This window comes from Morus notabilis, unplaced genomic scaffold, assembly GCF_000414095.1.
Source record: "Morus notabilis unplaced genomic scaffold, ASM41409v2 Scaffold414, whole genome shotgun sequence".
Classification (NCBI taxonomy): domain Eukaryota; kingdom Viridiplantae; phylum Streptophyta; class Magnoliopsida; order Rosales; family Moraceae; genus Morus; species Morus notabilis.
In genome coordinates, this window is record NW_010365171.1 from 139400 (window position 1) to 159571 (window position 20172).

General features: G+C 35.5%; 2 protein-coding genes across 2 annotated transcripts; one reads left to right on the forward strand and one right to left on the reverse strand.

The window, feature by feature from the left end:
• Window positions 1–2171: 2171 nt before the first annotated feature.
• On the reverse strand, window positions 2172–10545 carry LOC21388937 (endoplasmic reticulum metallopeptidase 1). The gene is made up of 21 exons (XM_010107495.2): window positions 10048–10545; window positions 9577–9662; window positions 9318–9419; window positions 8896–9002; window positions 8704–8804; window positions 8528–8615; window positions 7983–8071; window positions 7575–7714; window positions 7307–7472; window positions 7050–7182; window positions 6761–6857; window positions 6273–6402; window positions 5663–5722; window positions 5382–5500; window positions 5119–5243; window positions 4449–4673; window positions 4072–4232; window positions 3588–3751; window positions 2790–2872; window positions 2615–2700; window positions 2172–2451 (listed from the first exon to the last, which is right to left on the reverse strand). The coding sequence occupies exons 1-21, from the start codon at window positions 10258–10260 to the stop codon at window positions 2308–2310; spliced, it is 2619 nt and encodes an 872-aa protein (XP_010105797.1). The 5' UTR covers window positions 10261–10545; the 3' UTR covers window positions 2172–2307.
• Window positions 10546–16200: 5655 nt separating this feature from the next.
• Window positions 16201–19225, forward strand: LOC21388938 (probable arabinosyltransferase ARAD1). Its single transcript, XM_010107496.2, has 4 exons — window positions 16201–16792; window positions 17340–17636; window positions 17721–17816; window positions 18395–19225. The coding sequence occupies exons 1-4, from the start codon at window positions 16202–16204 to the stop codon at window positions 18818–18820; spliced, it is 1410 nt and encodes a 469-aa protein (XP_010105798.1). The 5' UTR covers window position 16201; the 3' UTR covers window positions 18821–19225.
• The last annotated feature ends 947 nt before the right edge of the window (window positions 19226–20172 follow it).

The window sequence follows — 20172 nt, forward strand, 5'->3', positions numbered from 1 at the left end:
GTTCTAGGTCCTAAAACAAGTCCAAAGAACCCAAGATCTCCAATTTCTACTTTAGTTTTACTCAAAAACCATCAAAATCCAGTTTGAACCAAAAATAAGTTTTGAAATCTAAAAACTTGAGATTCAAGAGAGGTTCTTTCAGTAATCTTACCTTGAATCCTTCTCTTGATGTTGAAAACACTTTGAAACTCGTCTTTGGCTCAAAATCCGTTTGATTTGGGACACAAAACGGGAGTGAGAGAGAAAGATAGTGAGCGGGAGAGTGAGAGTGAAGGAGAGAGAGAGAGAGAGCGCACGGGAAAGGAAAGAGAAAGGAAAGGAAAAAGGAAGGAAAAAGGAAAATAAAGGAAAAAGAAAAGAAAAGGAAAAAGAAAAGAAAATGACATGTGTACAATGTTTTAAAAGAACAGTCCATAAATACGCCCATACACACTTCTGGTTTAAAATAAATTATTAAGAATAATTTAAATACCTTGGAACTATTTAAACTCACTTGTGTCAGAAACATTTATTAATTAAACTCAATTAATAATTCAGATTAGGCACACTAATAATCTCAATTAATTCTTCAGGGTGTTACAGTAGGGTTGACAATTCGGGTAGCGATACGACGATACGATTCGAAATCTGTACGAAATTAGTGGATTTAGATTTATCATAAATAGGTCCGGATCAAAATCAGGTCGAACCCGTGAAACACGATTAAATAACGTGTCATTTTCAGTTGACCTGCCAACTCGTAATTGACCCGTCATAACCCGTTTATTAAACGTGTTATATTTAGGTAACACAAATACACAACCCGTTTATTACCCATTTTATAAATAGGTTCATAAATAGGTTAACACGACCTATTTATCACCTATTTTATAAACAAGTTCAAAAATAGGTTCAGAAATAGGTTAACACGACCCATTTATCACCCATTTTATAAATGGGTTGACAGGTAACCAATGGATTGACACGACACGTTTATGACCTGATAATAAACGGGTTATTCGTGTCGTGTTATGTCAACCCGTCAATATACATGTCGTGTTTGGGTTTTGTATTTTGACACAATTAATAAACGGGTCGTGTTCGTATTAACCCTATTCGTATCAACTGAGCGAGTCAACACGACTCACCAACACGAATTACCACTCATACTCTAGAGTTCCTTACGGTGTTATCAATAGTAATCTTACAATAGTTCATTTATCAGCGTCGTTCTATGTTGTGTTTTCTACACTTTTATTGTTAATTACTACGCATCGTAGTTTTTTTTTTTTTAGAGCATAGTCAAGTTTTAAAGCTAATGCCAATCCAACTCAAATCCAAAATGCCATAAAGCTACAATGGTTTTTTACTACATGTGTGACCACCATGAGGCTTTTTTTTTTTTAGAGCATAGTCAAGTTTTAAAGCTAATGCCAATCCAACTCAAATCCAAAATGCCATAAAGCTACAATGGTTTTTTACTACACGTGTGACCACCATGAGGCTTAAGATGTAGATTTTAAATCCCGCAGCCTTGAAATAAGAATATACTTTTTATTGTTGTTATGCTAAACTAGTTTTTAAGTTTGTACTTCTATTTTTCCTTTTGCCACAAGACTTTTGAAACACAGGGTGCGTTTAAAATTAATTTTAAAATGTTTTTATTTTTATTAAAAAGTAAAAATAAAATTATTTTAAGAATTATTTTGTGATTAATTCTGAAATTACATTTAATTAATTTTTTAAGAAATTATTTTGAGTATAATAAAAAAATAAAATTATATTTATTAATTAATATATTATAATATTATTAATAAGTATTAAAAAATAAAAATTACTTTTTAACTGTTTTTTAATTCCTTCATAAAAATCGTTCTTATTATTTTTATTTTTATTTTTAAAATATTTACTAAACAAACGTCGTTTCATTTTTATTTTTATTTTATATTTTTTGAAATACGTAAAAATCGCTTTAAAAAACGGTTCCAACTTCCGAACGCGCACACAAATTTACATTACATGAACAACGTTTCTCATGTGTCCTGTGATGCCCTTTCAGGAGAGGGACAAACGACAACTTTTTTCACTCACGGTCCCTTTTTGCAGCAAGAGCCAAAGGAAAAACAGCTTAAAGTGGGAGGATAATGAAAGAAAAGAATCAGATGCACCCTAAAATCGAATAACTTGAATGAGTTTTCAATAAGACATGTTATACATGATTTTCAAAGCCAAATGAGCAAGCTTATTCTTTCAATGAAAATCAACCTAATTATCGAAAAAAAAAAAAAAAAGAACGAAAATCAACCTATGGGCCTACGGTGATGTTTGCTAGAACACGTAACTGGACAGATAGCTAGAATAAGCAACGACATCCACCCAATCCGGGAAAAGGCCCTTCAGCTTCTTTGCTGCATTAACCATGTGTTGGTCTAACACCGCAACTTCAACTCTCAAGTCTTCACCACTGCTAGCCTGCAATAATCACATGTAAACACTTCGGACATTTGATCACTTTCTTTATCTTTCTTGAGAGAGAGAGAGAGAGAGAGAGAGAGAGAGAGAGAGAGAGTTGCTGCTGTACCAACAGTAGAAACATAGAAATGCAAACTAACTGCCTGCAGAAATCCAACTTTACCTCTAACCAGAAAGTCCAATTCTGATGACTGGCTCCACTAAGACGGCATATGTATGAAGGCGGCCCTCCACCAAGTATTTCAGGGGCTGTGTACCAATTTCTCAGGGTAAGAGAGTTTAGGGAGAAGATAAAAAGCTCAACATTCAAGTGTAACCATAAAGACTTTTTTTCGTACCTGGAACCACATTGTCAGCAAATGACCAACCGGATAATGGGCCAGTAATATTGAGGACTGTAACCCAAACCTCCTCCAAGGAACTGAAAGAAATACATTAAGCTGTGAGACCTTGCAATTGAATAAACTGCCCAGAAAACTGTCTTAAACGTAACACATTCATCATCCTTCCGACAGTAGGTTGTGCACATTCTGCCACCGGCACATAAGCCGTTGCTTTAAAAGGAAAACTAACAGGAAAAAAAAAAAGAAAAGATTTTCAATTTTTATCCCAGACTTTGGAGGCGCTTTGAATTGGTGGCAAGGCTACCTCAACACAATAGATTACTTTCTAAATTGAGACTACATTCATAGGTTGCACACTTGGTTTTGTATTAACAAAAACAAATGCAGGGAAAAAGACGAACATTTTTGTACAATGCAGTATTTTCTTACAGAAATCAAAAGGCATTACATTTATCAAGATAAACAGTGAGTCATTACATAAATGCTCATTGAGATATTTTTATTCGAATTCAATCATACTGCAATGTAAGACAATATAAAACTAACACTTGAAAGATCCAAGACAACAACGGCACGTATGTATGCAGATAATAGAAAATAAAATATTCGGAATTTCAGAGGAGTGTAAAACAACAACAGCACAAATGTAAGACAATATAAATCTGACACTGGAAAAAAAACAACGGCACAATTTCAGAGTGTAAAAGAAAATAAAAAAAAAAAATCGGATTTTTTGTCGCATGTACGCAGATAAAGATAACTCGGATAGCACATGCACCTCATTCTACTTACCCCAGGGAAAGTTCCAAGTGAATTCTTCGAGTTTCCTTGCTGAAGGTTGTATGGGGCTCATAAGTAGTGAGCAGGGGAAAGTGTCTGTACTGCTTCAAAACTTCATCCCTCTTTGCTGGAAACTTCAAACTTCTTGAAAACAAAAAAGAAACAGGAAAAAGTCCCTGCAAAAGATGAAAGGTTATCTTAATATTATGGAAACCCACGGATTCCTTGAATTCCAATAAACATGAAATCTTATTTCTGCGAAAGTACTAATTGCTTCACTTCAAGATCAGGACATGGATATTTTCTAATCACTCAAACAAGAGAAAAGACACTTCAAACAGATCACCACAGGGCATGGGGCTCAGGTGGTTTTGCACACTATATGGAAGAACTTGCTCGTTGAGAATTAAGCAGTTTAAGTTTCGAGAGGCATAAACAGACCAGGGGAAAAAATGTTTGACATAATACTATAATCTTCAAACTTACTACCACATACCATCCATGTCTCTCGGTGAGACAACTTTGCAGTTTCGAATGAGAACTCTGGACCTATTTGCAACTCCTTTGCCACTTCAGGTGCGTGTTTGAAAAGAAAAAGTAAGGAATTGGAATCTACGACAGAAAATTCATAGTTGGACTCCACAACTTGATCTGAATCTGCAATAACAGAAGAAAATACTATTTTCAGATGATAAACCTGAGAGATGGGGAAAAAAAATTGGATTGTTTAGCATCTAGGGGATACCATCTAAACTAGGTTATACTAATACAAAAACCTTCATGAAGCTATAATCCTAAAAAAAACAATCAGACTTCTAAAAACAGTTTAAAATCATGCGAATTATTTAACACTACTGTTGCTAGCTTTAGTACCTGTGGTGAGAAACGTATGCTGAAAAACAACCCTCTTAGGTGCAGCTTTGGTGTATGGAAAGAACTGGGATGACAGAGCCAAGCCTAGTATGGTAAGATGAAGCAAAAATTGCATAATAGACCGCCTGGCTAACCAGTGACCACAAACAGGTAGAAGAGGGCCCACACACCAACCCGTCACAACTCCAACAACCGCCGCAACTACAACATCAGGAATGAAATAACCTGCATACAATGGATATCCATTTTTTAACATCCCCAAATAATTTTCTAACATCAATTAAAGAGCACTTGCAAATCCGTGAACATCTAGTGAATTGGAGAATTTCAGTTAGGTGCTAAGCCTAATAGTAGCAGCATCAATCTTCATCCTCTAATGTTGAGAATTGCAGTTCGAATCCCTTCCAATCTCGTGAAAAGTAAATTATTGAACATCACTTCCACGCTGTTGCTTATGCAGGCACAAGACATGTGCAAGCGCGATGCACACACACACACAAAATGGCCTTCAAACTAACAGGAAGGTCAGTAGTCAGCATCAGTTTGGGTCTAGAAAAAACTACTGTATCATGCTTTGGTAATAACATTTGCATTACTATTTACTAATTAAGTGAATAAAATGGTTCAAGGAAATCAATGTATGAGTTAATAGAAGTTGAGGAAAATTAACCATATGGGGGTGGACTAGAACCCATCATGCCCATCTTCTCAACCGAGAATTGGACGAGAAAGCCACCAAAATAAACAGAGTATGCGAGGAATGGAATTTGAGGTGTCAAGTAGAACATTGTTGCCCTGAGAGAGAAGCAGTATAAATCAGACTAAGCTAATGTGTTCTCATAAATTACAGCTCCTTTACCCAGAGTTAAACAAGACCAAAATGGCAAGACAAGACTGGACTAATGAAAGAAAAACAGTTTAAGAAACCAACACCTGAAAGATTGATGACCACAAGATTTGACTGCAAAGCAAAATGAAATCCACGCAAGAAGCATTGAAGCAGATAGAATAAAAGTCAAGAAGCCTCCACTTAGACCAGCTACAAGATAAGCCTGCTTTCACTTAATTAATTTTTAGCTGCTTCAGATTTTGAAATTAAAAGAATTGAGAGAACAACTGAAAAGCTCATATATCTCAGGATCATCTCTTCGAGTATTAATTGCATTACTCCATACTTGTTTGCTACACATTATAGAAATAATTTCACTACATACCGTAGTTAATGCAGCATATAACCCAAAAGTTCCCCAAAATCTTGCTTCAACAGAGAGTGCCTGCAATATTAATGTCTGATAAAATTTTTGCCTTCGAATGATATATGAGGTTATGAACGTTGAAGTTAGACCTTAGAAAGTCATCAAACAGCGGTATGTATTGACCATAGCTATACAAAGTGATTCTACAATGCACCAAGAGAATTTAAGACATATAAACATACCCCTAGCCATAAGTTAAAAAAGAAAGAACTTCTATCTAATGAAAAGTTTCATAGTCAACTTGGGAATGAAACAGATTATGTTAGAATAATTATTTTCTTTTTCACCTAAAATTTCCTTTTTAAAAGCTCTTCCACACCGCATGAAGTAAGGCCAACCCGCATCAATTTGGGATAGCCAAGTTTTGTCAGTTGAATTCATCGTAACCCAGAAAGTGCTGATCGAACTATGAAGATGAAATTTTTAATATCATCCACATTTACTATATACAATTGGGGTGATTAATTTTAAGTCTTTCTTCCCTTGTTACGAAGAATATTTTAACAGCAGTAAAGAAGAACGTAAACATTTTAACTTGACCTTGGTCAAGAGTTATATGTATTAGTACCTCCTTTGATGGCTGAAGACCTAAAACATCCTGCGAGAGGGGAAAGCGACTCCAAACAACTCTTGGAATCGACAAACCAACAAGTGCACAAGGGATGAACATCATGAAAGCCAAATATGGATGAGCAAACCTGCATACAAGTCACGCATGTCAACAAGAATCTTGGAAAACAACTAACACTTAGGGAGAAAGCTAGCTTGAAATTAAACTAACTCCAAATTGCTAGATTGGAATCCAGCTATTTCTTTAATGCATAATGGGCAGTTCTTTCACCATCACTGATGATTGATGATAAGAGTTTTGGAAGTACTTCTAAAAGTAATGAATATTTGATGACGAGAAATGTAATGTCTCATATAGAATACACGATCAGAAAACTTAACAGACAACTGTGGCCCATGGAGTTCTTATTCTAATATTAATATCTCAAAGAAAACAAGAAGGCAATAGCCTTTAGTATACGTACAACATAAAGATATAAACCTCACCAATTCATTCCATGACTAGTAAACAGCAATCTTAGGATGGAAAATATTATTGGGAAAATGATTGCAAAAATAACCGCCGCTGCGTAGAATAACATACCTGCAAATTAGAATTTTGCAAACATTATTGAGATTGTCAACTGCCATTAAACCCAAATTACAGTTTCGAGGCAGAAGTGTAGGCATAAGAAACAACTGGAGGATAAGAATAAAGCAAGAATGCCACGGGTATTATATAAAATAAAACATATACATATGTGCACACATATAAAAGCAAAAATGAACTGTCTACCTTTCATAAAATCAAATAAAGTTGCAAAGCAAGAACGTAGCCCAGAGGACCTTAAATGTAGGACTGGCATAATGAAGAAAATGGCAAGAGGAATGTTGTGAAGCAGCAGGGCCACTCTTCTTGAGTAGTATATCTATCATCAAAGCAACACAAAAGAAAGCAAGCCAACAAAAACAAAAGGTACCTGTCACTTAAAAAGATGCCTGTTATGTAATTAACTATTATGAGCAACACAGACCATGAACCTTGTAGCATACCATGAACCATGTTAAGTAATCAAAGAAAACAGCACGCTCAATCTTCTCTGAGTTTGTAGTAGCTTCATGAGATTCTCTTTCATGGGCCGTTTTTAGCTTAGAAGAATTGGCAAAAGCCTTGATGATGCTAAACAAATTGTCTCCACGTGCTTGGATACTTCCTGGTCTGTGGACATTTGGATGAATCAGAGGAAGTGCTTTGGAATGAGATGATATGAAAATTCCATTCTAAGTAAATCTATACCAAAATAGCAGTTGTAATGCATACAATAGTCTCTCCACTGTATCATATGAGGTATGGTAAAAATAACCACCAAGGAGAAAAATAATGTCCAGTCCGGGAATGTTGCCGTAGTCTTGGGAAAATATTCGGTAATCTGTATCTCCAGGAATGACTGGAAAAACATCCTGCATATAGACAGACATTCAAGATCAAATCAATAAAGGACAAATACAGTTTCTAACATCCCATAAACATTGCAATTAGAAAAATTATATTCTAATATGGTCAAATAGATAAATTGATTAAGTCAAAAAGAAGGTTCACCACATAAAACCACATTCCCCCATCAAAAAAATTAAATAAAATAAAACCACATCAGCACTTTGAAACTCACAGATAAAACGTTGATTGAATGCTTCCACTGTGATTTTAACTATTTGAAAAGAAATTAACCTGGGCTGCACTATGTGCCATTGGGTATATTGCCGATTGAGCATAGACTTCAGAAGGCCATGGACCAGGTCCAGATTGACAAACTAAATCTGCAAATATATAGAAACATACAGATAAGTCAAGACTGGCACGGCTCCGAAATGCTTTTATTTTCTTTGCAAATGACAAGCTTTAAAGTCCAATCATAATTCAAGAAAACAGACCAAACATGTTAACTTTCCTTCATATTTTCTAAATCTCCAATCAGAAATAGTAATGAAGCAATTGTTACTATCTTGGTACAATAAATTGGAAGAGATAGTAACGTTATAACAGTATAAAACTAATATTTCAATCCTCTAGACTACTAACATTCGACTTGGTAATGGAAAGTGTTTTTCATTAAAAAAAAAAAAAAAAATCCTCATTACAAGATGATCTCAATTTGATCAGGATAAAATGACGACCCCAACCAGTCAGTTTTTATTCTAGAAAAGCAGGAACAAAAAATGTGAATATTTTTAACATTATGCACTCAATGATATTGGCAACTGAAAACATCCTACCGGGCCCGCCTGTCCCAGATGCTTCCACATTTATAAAAGCTCCAATTGTATCACGCCACTTATGAGTCCTCATGAAGCCATGTGTTCCCTTAATTAAACATATGCAACTTTCCATTATCAGCTTAAGGATTATTGAAGGGCCCAATGACATAAGAGTAATGAAGTTAACATCATACCAACATAAAAAGCTCCTCAGCACCATTGAAAAGAAAAATAATAGGCCGAGGAGGAATCCAACCAGAGTCGACAATAAGACGCGCCACTTCCAGCATTGATGCTGCATAGGAAAATGCACAGACAAAAAGTATTATTAAGCCATCAATGGTGCAAGTCATTCTGCAGCTTAAAGATCTATTTCGTGTACCCACCAACACATGAACCACAATCACCCGCACCAGGGGAATCAAGTGGACTATCAAAATGGCCGTTCAACATTACTGATGCATCAGAGTCTTGTGAATTTGCCGATGATATTCTGCCATTACAAAAAGTCAATACCCGATGATATTTTCTAAAAGAATAAAGAAAAGGTAATTAGTGGTCCCTCAATGCTACTATTCACACCAAGTCCCCCACATTGATGGCTCATGTGGAACCTACTCATTATGAGTTGGTGGCCGAGACCGTTGATACCGAATAGGATTGCTGTTTTTGCAAATGTTTCAAGATAAAAGCAGTAATGCTTAACTAAGTCATAATTAATTCATAGAGTGGGACCTCGTGTCAAAATTTAATCGTTAGTACAGCCATAGAAAGAGGTCCAATAAAAAGCATAAAAACGCTAAGGTACCTCATGATAACATTTATGTGGTCTCTGTAAGTGAGAGATATGCTATGGCCTAAAAACATCATATTGAATGATCCATTAACAATAGTCTCCTCGATTTCAATCCTGCATAAAAAGTTGGTTTGTCAAACTCCATGTGTACGATAAGCTTCTGTAGCTAATCACAAATCATAGATCTTACAGGGGACTGGAGTTTTTTAAACCAAATAAAACAAATTCCATAAAAATCAAGATTGAACTGAAACTGTAACACTGCACCGACCTCGTATTTAATCCAGATCGCTCCTTTATCTGTCCCAACCGTCCTTTGATATAACGAGCAGCTTCTCTTAGACCAGGTCGCCCCTCCTACCAACAACCAAACTAAATTACCAATAAAGAACCCAACAAACAACGCAACGTCTCTGCCAAGTATCAATATATCACTAACAATTGTAGTAACTCTCTGCTTAGTAACATACAAACAACACGTGATCTTAAAAAAAAAAACTTTCTTCATATTCGAGCAATTAATGACAAGACCAAACAAGAATTTCACTCGTTTTGTTTTTCTATACTTTCTCGGAAACCAAACGGAAGAATTCAGATTGAAACTTTCAATATTAGCACAAAAGAATTAAATCGATCACGAGAACAAAAACCTAATCATATCGATCTTATCGAGTTAACAAATCCGAAACATGAAAAAAAAAAAAAAATTGCGATTCGAAGTTAATTGAAAATGCAGGCTCACTTGGCGTCCATCGATCTCCTTGGACAAAAATCGGACGTGCTCGATCGCTCTGGCTTCCGAGAACCGATCAAGAGGCGCGTCGATCTCCAGCGGAACAATGAATTTCATGTTGACGATCGAGTAGACCAGCATCGACAACAGCCCGTAGACGACGGCGAGAAGCAATAGGAATTTGAAACCGGAGACATCTGCGGGGCTAAACCTAGACGCCATTATCGATCGGTGAAGAGCTCCAGAAATCTCTCTAATGGCGTGAAGAAAACGCAGTGCGAGAACCGTGAATGAGTGTTTGTTTGGTTTGGTTTGGTTTTATATTTATGGGAAGATTAGATTAGAACAGTATTAAGAAGAGGGGAAGCGTGTACGAATTGGCAATCCTTCAAAATTTTGACAAAAAATAGGGTGTTGGAAGTTTGGGAAGGTTCTGGGTTTTGGAAATGAAGTCAAGTCAGTGAAGAGAAACTACATAAATGTGAACGATGCTAACAAACGACCTCCCGAGACGGGACGTCATTTGTTTTCTGTTTATATACTTGTCTTGTCTTTTGCAAGCGAAATAAAGGGGAATAAATCAGAAAAAATAAAGGGATAAATACGCTGCCTGCCAGGACTACTGCCCTTCGATCGACATATGCCAGATTAGGACGTTTAGTTAGAGTATTTAAATTATGTAATTTAAATTATTTTTAATTTATGTGAATTTTTTATGAGAAAAAATACTATAGTGAATCACGAATCATGATTTAAATTAAAGAATAAATTCCTCTATCAAACATCCTCTTAATCTGATTTAATAAATATCTTATGCTAAATTTTAATAATATATTTATATTATAATGTTGCAAGTTTAAAAAGTAATTTACCTTTATTTAATTTCTTTATGAATGTATAATTTATATGTTTTGAGTTTTTTTGGTGTATAAATATTACGAATATTGACTATAAAAATATAAATAAAATTAATTATAAGTATGTGTATTAAATTATATTTATTTTAATCATTATACATCTTTACAGTAATTTTATACGTAATTTATCAAACACTTAAATTTCTACTATTGGTATTCACAATAATTTTTTTTTAAAAAATATCAAACACTTACATGTTTCTGATCACAATAATTTTTGACTAACAGCACAATAATAACATAAATTTTAAACAATACAATAATACTAAACTGACCCTAAATGTGATTAATCTAAAATTCAAGAAATAAAATAAATTTTTTTAAAATTTATAAGGCAAACTCATAATAACCTTAAAATTGAGAAGAGTACTCATGATAATGATCCTTATACATATAAATGAACTTCAAATGCGTCTTAATTTATCTCTCTCTTTCTTCCTCTTGTCTTTTTTTTCCCGGTTGTCTTCCGCGTGCATGACATGTTTGTAAAGTGGAAATTCACTTGTTGTTCACTGTTATTATTGGAGTCGTTTTCGAAATATCAATACTATTCCACCGGCTCTGTCGCTTTCCACCGCTTTTGGGTGGCTCTGTCTTTGAATTGCGTCTGGCTTACGGAAGACACTTTAAAACTTAAACCAGGCAGACGATTATCAAAATATTTTAGCAAACTAATAATAAGAGCAGTAAAAGAAGTTGACTCCATAATAGGCTAAGCATTCCATTTATTATATGAGTGTAATGAATATCCCGATTTTTTATGCTCACGACACGCCGCATTTTTCTTTTTTTTTTGAGATTAGGGTTTGGTTGGACATTCTTTTTTTGGAATGGCCCAAGGACGGGTTCGGTTTAGGGTGGATCATCTTTATTGTCCGTTTGGTTCATGGATTAGAACTATGATATTATAATTATTTTTTATTTATATGTGTTTTTTATGAGAGAAAATATTGTAACGAACCATGAACTACACGTGGATCATCTTTATTGTCCGTTTGGTTCATGGATTAGAACTATGATATTATAATTATTTTTGATTTATATGTGTTTTTTATGAGAGAAAATATTGTAACGAACCATGAACTATGATTCGAATCAGAGAACGAATCCTCCAACCAAACTGGCTTAACTCTTAGGGCTCTTCATAAACCCATAAAATTCGCATGTCCAACTCAATTTGAAAAATACAATTTTTAATATTAAATTTTTTTCGATCTATTCAATGTTTAACCTGAAATTTTAAGGTGAAGTGTGAATTATACTTATAATGGCCCGCACATTATAACTCAATCTGCGCTTTAATTTGTCTTCTCTAATATCTAACCTAAAGCAAGTAACTCATTTTTACTCTCTAATTTATTCATGTTTGAATTAAGCATCTATGTTTACTTTATGTTAAGACTAATTTATGAGTGTAAACTAATTTATGTTTGCTTTATATTTGATATTTGATGGACTTCTCTGCTTCATGTTTAATGTTAGATTGAACTTTGAATTTCTATCTATTTAAATGCTAGAGTTACTATTTCTATTTGATGATGAACTTTGAATGTTTGATTGAACTTTGAATATTTAATTCTTTAAATATTGAAACCGACCACACAACCCACTCCGCACCGCCCCAACCCAACCCAAACATCATTGGATTGTGAAATTTTTCTAACATTATTGGGGCTAATTATGTGCAACCCACACCCTTTAAGGCGGGAAAATAAAAAGCAAAAATAATAGAAAATAGGCCAATATGAAAAGTTTAAAGAAGTACATAGGCCAACTTTTAGTTATAGAAATTAATATGCCATAACTTGTCAATATATGATTTATAACCAGATAAGTTATGGATAAACTTGTCAAGTTATGGTTCATAACCAGACAAGTTATGGACGAAAATAGTAATTTGACATATTTATTAACTTATGTAAACTATTAACTTATTAATTTTAATTCATCTCAAATTTTAACCTATTTCCATCTTTCTCCTAATAAAAAATCTTATAACGTACCAACCTAACTCATTAACAGCCTAATTACTCTACACGCAGTGTCTCTGAATTGGTTACCTTGACAATGAGACACGTGTTGTTATGACAAATTGTGCTGCTGATTGACACGTGTCGTCAACAATCTCAAATCTCGATCTCGATGTAACCTCGTAGAGTTCTGGTGACTTCAATCGAATTTGCACCAATTGTCTACCTCTCGACTTTGATTCCGATCAAGAATCAACATGGGACGTGTGGCGCGTTATTGGTATGCCGTGAGGAAATCCACCGACATTGATTGCATTTTTTTTTTCTTTTTCTCTTAACATATTTTCTTTGTTTCTTTTTTTTTTACATTATTAATGTCTACATCATAACTCTGCATAAAATAAGCAGATCAACATAGTTTGTTATTATGTTGCTCTACTTGTGTACGTTGACGTCCCTTTCTTTTTTTTTTTCTTCTAATATTTAAATTACTACTTTTATAATTTTTTTAAAAAAATATGCGACTGATTGATGCTAGTTACCAAATAGAATATATATAATAGAATCTACCTTCCACAATACTTGAAGAGAGTTCAAGAAATACAAGATAATATAATCTATAAAGCGTATTGATCCCTAAAAGAGTGAAGATATAAAAGAAGCATTTTGGTCAGATCCCCAACACCGTTTACAGCCGCATTATTGCACTCCCAGCCTTGTATTTTCATGCACGAGCTTGCAATTATAAAGGTCGAATGGTGGTAGGGGTGGTTTTTGCTATTGTGGGGACACAAGGGTTGAATCTTTTACAAAAATGAACAAAGGTGTTAGCTATTTTTGGGGCTACACTCAGTTTTAGAGGTGTCAATTGGGCCAAGCCGTCCATGGACGGCCTGGCCCAGCCTGCTACAATAGTAAATTCGGCACGGCACGGCACGCTAGAAGGGCTTGGGCTGGGCCTCATGTTTGAGGCCCGCAGCCCAGGCACGGCCCAGGCCCGCCAAGGCCCAGGCACGCGAAGGGCTAGGCACGGGCTAGGCACGCGAAGGGTTAGGCCCGCGACATTAAATTTTAATGAGGTTTGAGGCATTTTAGGGCTAATTGGCCGACCTATGCCGTCTGGTCAACCAGTCATTTTCTTATAATTATTCATATTAATTCAATAAAATCATATATTTTTGGGGCATATGATATATTACTTTTTTTTGTCATCAAATTTGAAATTAAAAAAATCCTAAAAATATTGCTAATCATAAGTGAAACTCAAGTGCATTAAGAAAATTAGGTTAAGATTGAGTTTAGATATAACAGAATCTTCTAGAAGCACTTAGGTTTTGTAATTTACTTATCCTAGAATACTACACTCTTTTTTTTCTTCGCTAAGGTTTTGTCCCGATCTCCCCACGAGATTTACTTGACAAGGTTTTTAACGAGTTGATCATTTATGTGTACTTATTTGTATTATCTCAATTCAATAAAATTACATCTTTTGGGGACATATGATATATTTTCTTTTTTTTAAATAAATATTGAAAAAAAATTAAAAGGGCCAGGGCCGGCCCGTGAAGGGCTTGGGCCCAAGCCCGGCCCTGGCCCTTATGGACTAGGGCCAAGGGCCAGTGCTGGGCCTGAGGTTTTCTCCTCAGGCCCGGCCCTGGCACGGCCCAGGCCCGCCGTGGGCCTAGGGTTGTGCCGGCCCGGCACGGCCCTTTTAACATCTCTACTCGGTTTGCTTTTATAACATTTATACTTTTTTAAAGTATCGTCTCTGGTGATACGATGCATTAGATAGTATCAGAAGTGTCACATTAGCAGTTGCATTATGCGCTAATGGTGTTTTCCCCTCACTCGGTGCCCGACCATTTTCTATTGTTTTGGGTGCTAATGGTTGTCTCTTTGTTAGATGTTTTATCATCATTTTTTTCAGTTGTTTTTTCCCTTTTCTATTTAGCTTGGTTTGAGTTTGTGATAATACTCATTTTACCTGGACTTGTTTGTGCTTTTTTTTTTTTTTAGTGTTTGGTTGTATTTTTCTCTCCTAGATTTGTTTATTGGCAGTATTTTTTTTGTTAGTTTATTAAATACTTCCACATGATTGGTTAAAAGTTGTATGTATGTTCTGTTTTAGTGTATCTTTTTAGGTGTCTATTTGTGAAGTTAGATACATTTTATTTATTTTTTTAAGCATTTCATTTGAGTTCGTAGGTAGAGCCAATTGTTTATTGATGTGGTATTTTCTGCACTAAAGAAATTGTACACATGTGAATTAGTATTTGTATTGATTTTTTCGCGCTATGAATGTATTTTCTTTTAAAAAGGGTTTAAGAATTACCCAAAAAAAAAAAAAGTTCCCATGAAAGCTGAATTGCCCCCAAAGTTGGACGCAAATAGCTCAGATTGGTTTCTCACGATGCTTCTTATTTTTTCATTAAAATAAAAAAGAAGATTTCCAGTTTGATTGGATCCATTTTCTCGTCATATGTCCAAATAAGTACAATGATCATCTTTGACTCTGCCTTTTTTATTCACATAATATCATACCATTCCGGCTTCTCCTATGGTCATTAAAAAATCTTCAGCAATTGGCTTCCTTCAATCTTCACAGTTTTTTTTTTCTTTTTTTTTTTTTGTCCCCAAAGGGGAAAAAAAACATTTAAATAAGTTAAACAAGGTAAAGACGAGGAAAAGTACTCCGGAGGTATTTTCATTCTCAAGGGTAGTTTCTTTAGATTGCATTGTTATAATAATAATTTGAAAAATTCACAAATGCACCATCATTAAAAGCAGAAAAAAATAAAACTTAATTAATAAAATACATTTATGTGAGGAAAAACCTCAATCGGCGATACATATTTCTGAAATTTACGATTAAAATATACAATAGAATGAGTTATTCGTTTTTAATAAAACTTCACTTAAAAGAATATACTCATATTCATCGTGGTAAAAAGTCTCTATCGAATTCGGATTTATATCAAAATCACAATAAAATTAAAACAGATAAGCAAAAAAATCACAATAAAATGACATGCATTTTTTTATAAGAATCTATTTATTGATATAATTAATTTTAAATTATTAAATTTAATTAAAATCATACCAAATTAAAAAATATATACAAATAAATAATTTTTAATATAAATATAACAGCTGAAAAAAAAAAACATTAGTAGTTTCTTTTTTTATAGTTAAATTCCTTTTTTATAATCTACCATATAATTTATAGAAAATAAAACGCCCCAATTAGGCATTGTTTTGTTCAACCAACACAAAGAAATGCTCAATATTCCTCTTCGCCTTCTTACCAAAATCCATGGCGTAGTCCGTACCACTCAGCAGCAGCAGCACAGAGAGAGTGCTAGTCTCGTCGCCAGATCCCCCAAGATGTACGGAAAAAAAGCGGCCATAATCTCTCTGTTCTTCGTGATCGTCCTCGTCATCTCCTACTCAATGTCGATCGGGACCGTCGATCTCCGGTCCTACTTCTTCCCCCTGCTACAGTCACCGCCCGGTGCACGCCCCCTCTGTGCAACCATCGCCTCTCCTCTTCCTCTCCGTGTCTTCATGTACGATCTCCCCCGCCGCTTCAACGTCGGCATGCTCAACCGCCGGAGCTCCGACCAGGCGCCGGTCACCGCCCAAACTTGGCCGCCCTGGCCGAAGAACTCCGGCCTTAAGCGGCAGCACAGCGTCGAGTACTGGATGATGGGCTCGCTTCTGTACGACGGCGATGGGAGAGAGGTCGTTAGGGTCTCGGATCCGGAAATGGCTGAAGCCTTCTTCGTGCCGTTCTTCTCCTCTCTGAGCTTCAACACTCACGGCCATAACATGACCGATCCGAAAACTCGGATTGATCACCAATTGCAGGTGCTCCGTTTGATTCCTTAATCTAACCGTTCGTCGTTTAGGCTTAAATTAATTAATTATCATGTTGTTGCGTTTCCGTTGCTGAATTGGTATTGAAGAGACAAATTCACTTGTATTTTCTATTCTCAACCGTGATTTTAGATTTGGTGAGATTGGAATTTCTGGTTTTGAAGCAGCAAGCGCTAGATTAGGAATTCAGAAATGTAAGAATAAAAACAAATAATAATAATGTTTAAGAATATGACGTGATTTTGTAGCTGTTTAGTCAATTTATTATAATCAAGTGGATTACATATGGAGCGAAAAACAGACATGCGCATAATGAAATTGTACTTGTTAGTGACATTATCTAAACGTGTCATTTGTTTGTCTTTATCTCGTACTATTCTTTGGTCAGGAATTGAGGTAATTTACTCCTTTTCAGCTTCTCATGTTTAAGCCCTGACTTATGCTTTGAATGTAAAACATCACTATCTAACTGGACTGATGATGTTTCTTACTGAGCTTTAATATCATTGTTATAGTTAAAATTGCTGCATTGCTTCAGATTGACTTGCTCGAATTCTTGGGGGAATCGAAGTACTGGAAGAGATATGGGGGCAGAGACCATGTGATTCCGATGACTCACCCGAATGCTTTCAGGTTTCTTCGAGCGGAGTTGAATGCGTCGATTCAGATTGTCGTAGATTTTGGCCGCCACCCCAGAACCATGTCAAATTTGGGCAAAGATGTAGTGGCCCCTTACGTACATGTTGTTGACTCCTTTACAGATGATGACCTTTCGGACCCATATGAGTCTCGGACCACGCTTCTTTTCTTTCGAGGGAGGACATTCAGGAAAGATGTACGTTTAATATGAATAGAAAAACTTGTCCTGGAACCTTATGTTCTGAGCAGAACTGACCATCTTGTGTCCTTTCATGTTCAGGAAGGTATTGTTCGTGTGAAACTGGCAAAGGTTTTAGCTGGTTATGATGACGTTCACTACGAGAGGAGCGTTGCGACTGGAGAAAACATAAAAGCGGTATGTGGTGAAGTTTTGTAGATGTGAATAATGCTGATATGTGCTTATTTTGTCCCATTGATGGTCCATGATTGACGTTATAATTTACTATCTTGAACCCACAAAGGGAGTGGCATAAATATATTCGCCTGAAATGGTTTCCCTCTGGTGTCATTTTTAGACACCATACCATGGTGACTACTATTTGTTTTTATCTGAATATGTAGATGCAATTAATGACTTTATCATAGTTAAACTAAGATCCTGATTAGCTTAGGACAATCTTTTATCGGGATATTTTCTCTCCTTTTAGTTTGGGTGTGTGGGGGACTTGGTACCAGAAATAGAGATGGTTGAGTAAATCCAAGGAAGGATACCTTTTCATCTGTTCTTACTGCTTTTTCACCCCAAAATAAAAGGGTCGTGCCCTCATGATTATCCTGGTCTACACAGTATGTGCTCTTTTTGACAGGACAATTCTCTTTGCAAAAGAGTGTGCAGTCAGCCATCTCTGTTTTTCTTTGTTTCATGTTTTGTTTGCCTGCTTATTTTTCATGCTTATCTTGTCCGTCTCATTTCTTTCTTGCCTGCTATACCAGTCTTCACTAGGAATGCGGTTATCGAAGTTCTGCCTGCATCCTGCAGGAGATACTCCTTCATCTTGTCGCTTGTTTGATGCTATTGTGAGCCATTGTGTTCCCGTCATTGTGAGCGATCAAATTGAGCTCCCATTTGAGGATGAAATTGACTACAGCCAATTCTCATTGTTCTTCTCATTTAAAGAGGCTTTGGAACCTGGTTATATGGTTGAGCAGCTCCGGAAATTTCCAAAGGAAAAATGGGTTGAAATGTGGAGGCGGCTTAAGAACATCTCACATCATTTTGAATTTCAGTACCCACCAAACAAGGAAGATGCTGTGGATATGTTGTGGAGACAAGTAAAGCACAAGGTTCCTGGAGTTAACCTTGCTGTGCATAGAAGCCGGAGGTTGAAAGTTCCCGACTGGTGGAAGAGGAGAAGATGATTTCATAAGTCCATTATCTTTGTACATTCAGAATCTTTTCACGGTTATAATTACAACCCTTAAGTGGGGTGAGAATAACTAGGGATAGTTTGTCAGCCAAAAGAAAATAAACCTAGAGATAGTTGCGACCCCGGAACGAGCAAGTACATTTTTCGGATTGCTTGGCGTCATCTTCATGTTCCAGATTACATTGGGGTCAGACAGTTTTGCTTCTTTTTTTTTTCCTGACTTCCCCATAGAAAAGGGGAGTTTTTCTATTGTAATTACACAGGGATTTTACACATTCAGAATTTGTTGGAGTCGATCCTCATTTGTTACAATTGTATTTCTGGATAATTTTAGGTTTTCTCTTGCAAAGTGAAGGAGTTGGTCTCTTTTTTCGTTTCGTCTTTGCTCGTCTCTCATCTCCCTCTTGCTCCCTCTTGCTTTTATTTGGACCATTTTACTTTGATTTGGACAATTTTTGTGTGTAAGATACGCATATGAAATCTTGAATTTTGGTTTGGACGGACAAAAAGAAAAGTTTGGTAGCAAAGTCAAATGGAAACTCACACATTCCATGAGCACTAATCATGGCAAAATTAGAAGCCAAGCCAATACTTTATATTGTCGTACATGTTTTTAGGAAAGCTAAAATAGACGCAGAAGTCAAAACACACAATCCAAAAATAATCCCAAACTAGCGCAAATGTTCCTCCCAAGTCAGACCTTTTGCTTTGAAACAAGTTTCTCCACTCTCTCGGGTTCCAATTTCTCACACAAACATTATATGCTGTTTCCTAGTCATTTTTGCTACTGTTTCTTGGCTGCCGTTCCCATTGTCAATGGGACTTGTCATTCATAAATCTTATATCATTTAGTCACCGAGTGCTTATATAATAACACCTTCAGAATTTTAATCTTGAACTATAGGTCAAATTTTATTTTAATTATTGACTTTTAAAGCACCCTAAAAGAAGTCTCTGATCTATCAAATTATTCTAGATTAGCTTTTCGTTCATTTGGTTGTTAAATTCTCAGTGGAAAAATGTATTAACTTGTTTTTTCTTTAACAATCCTTTCCTAACATGTAAAGCGACAAAGGTAACTCTCACTAAACCGATGATCATGTTGTTGCAAGTATAGTTTAATAGTAATTTCACACCTCATTGCACTATAAGGTGTAGAATACCCTGACCCTTTAATAATAACAATAATAATAATAATGGTCTTCAAGTATCTTTTTAGATTTTAATAGATTGATGGACAGAAATACTAATTTAGAACAAGATAATGGATACTAGACTTGTTCTAAAATATTTTAAAAGTCGTAAATTAAAATAAAATATTTAACCTATAATTCCGGAACTAAA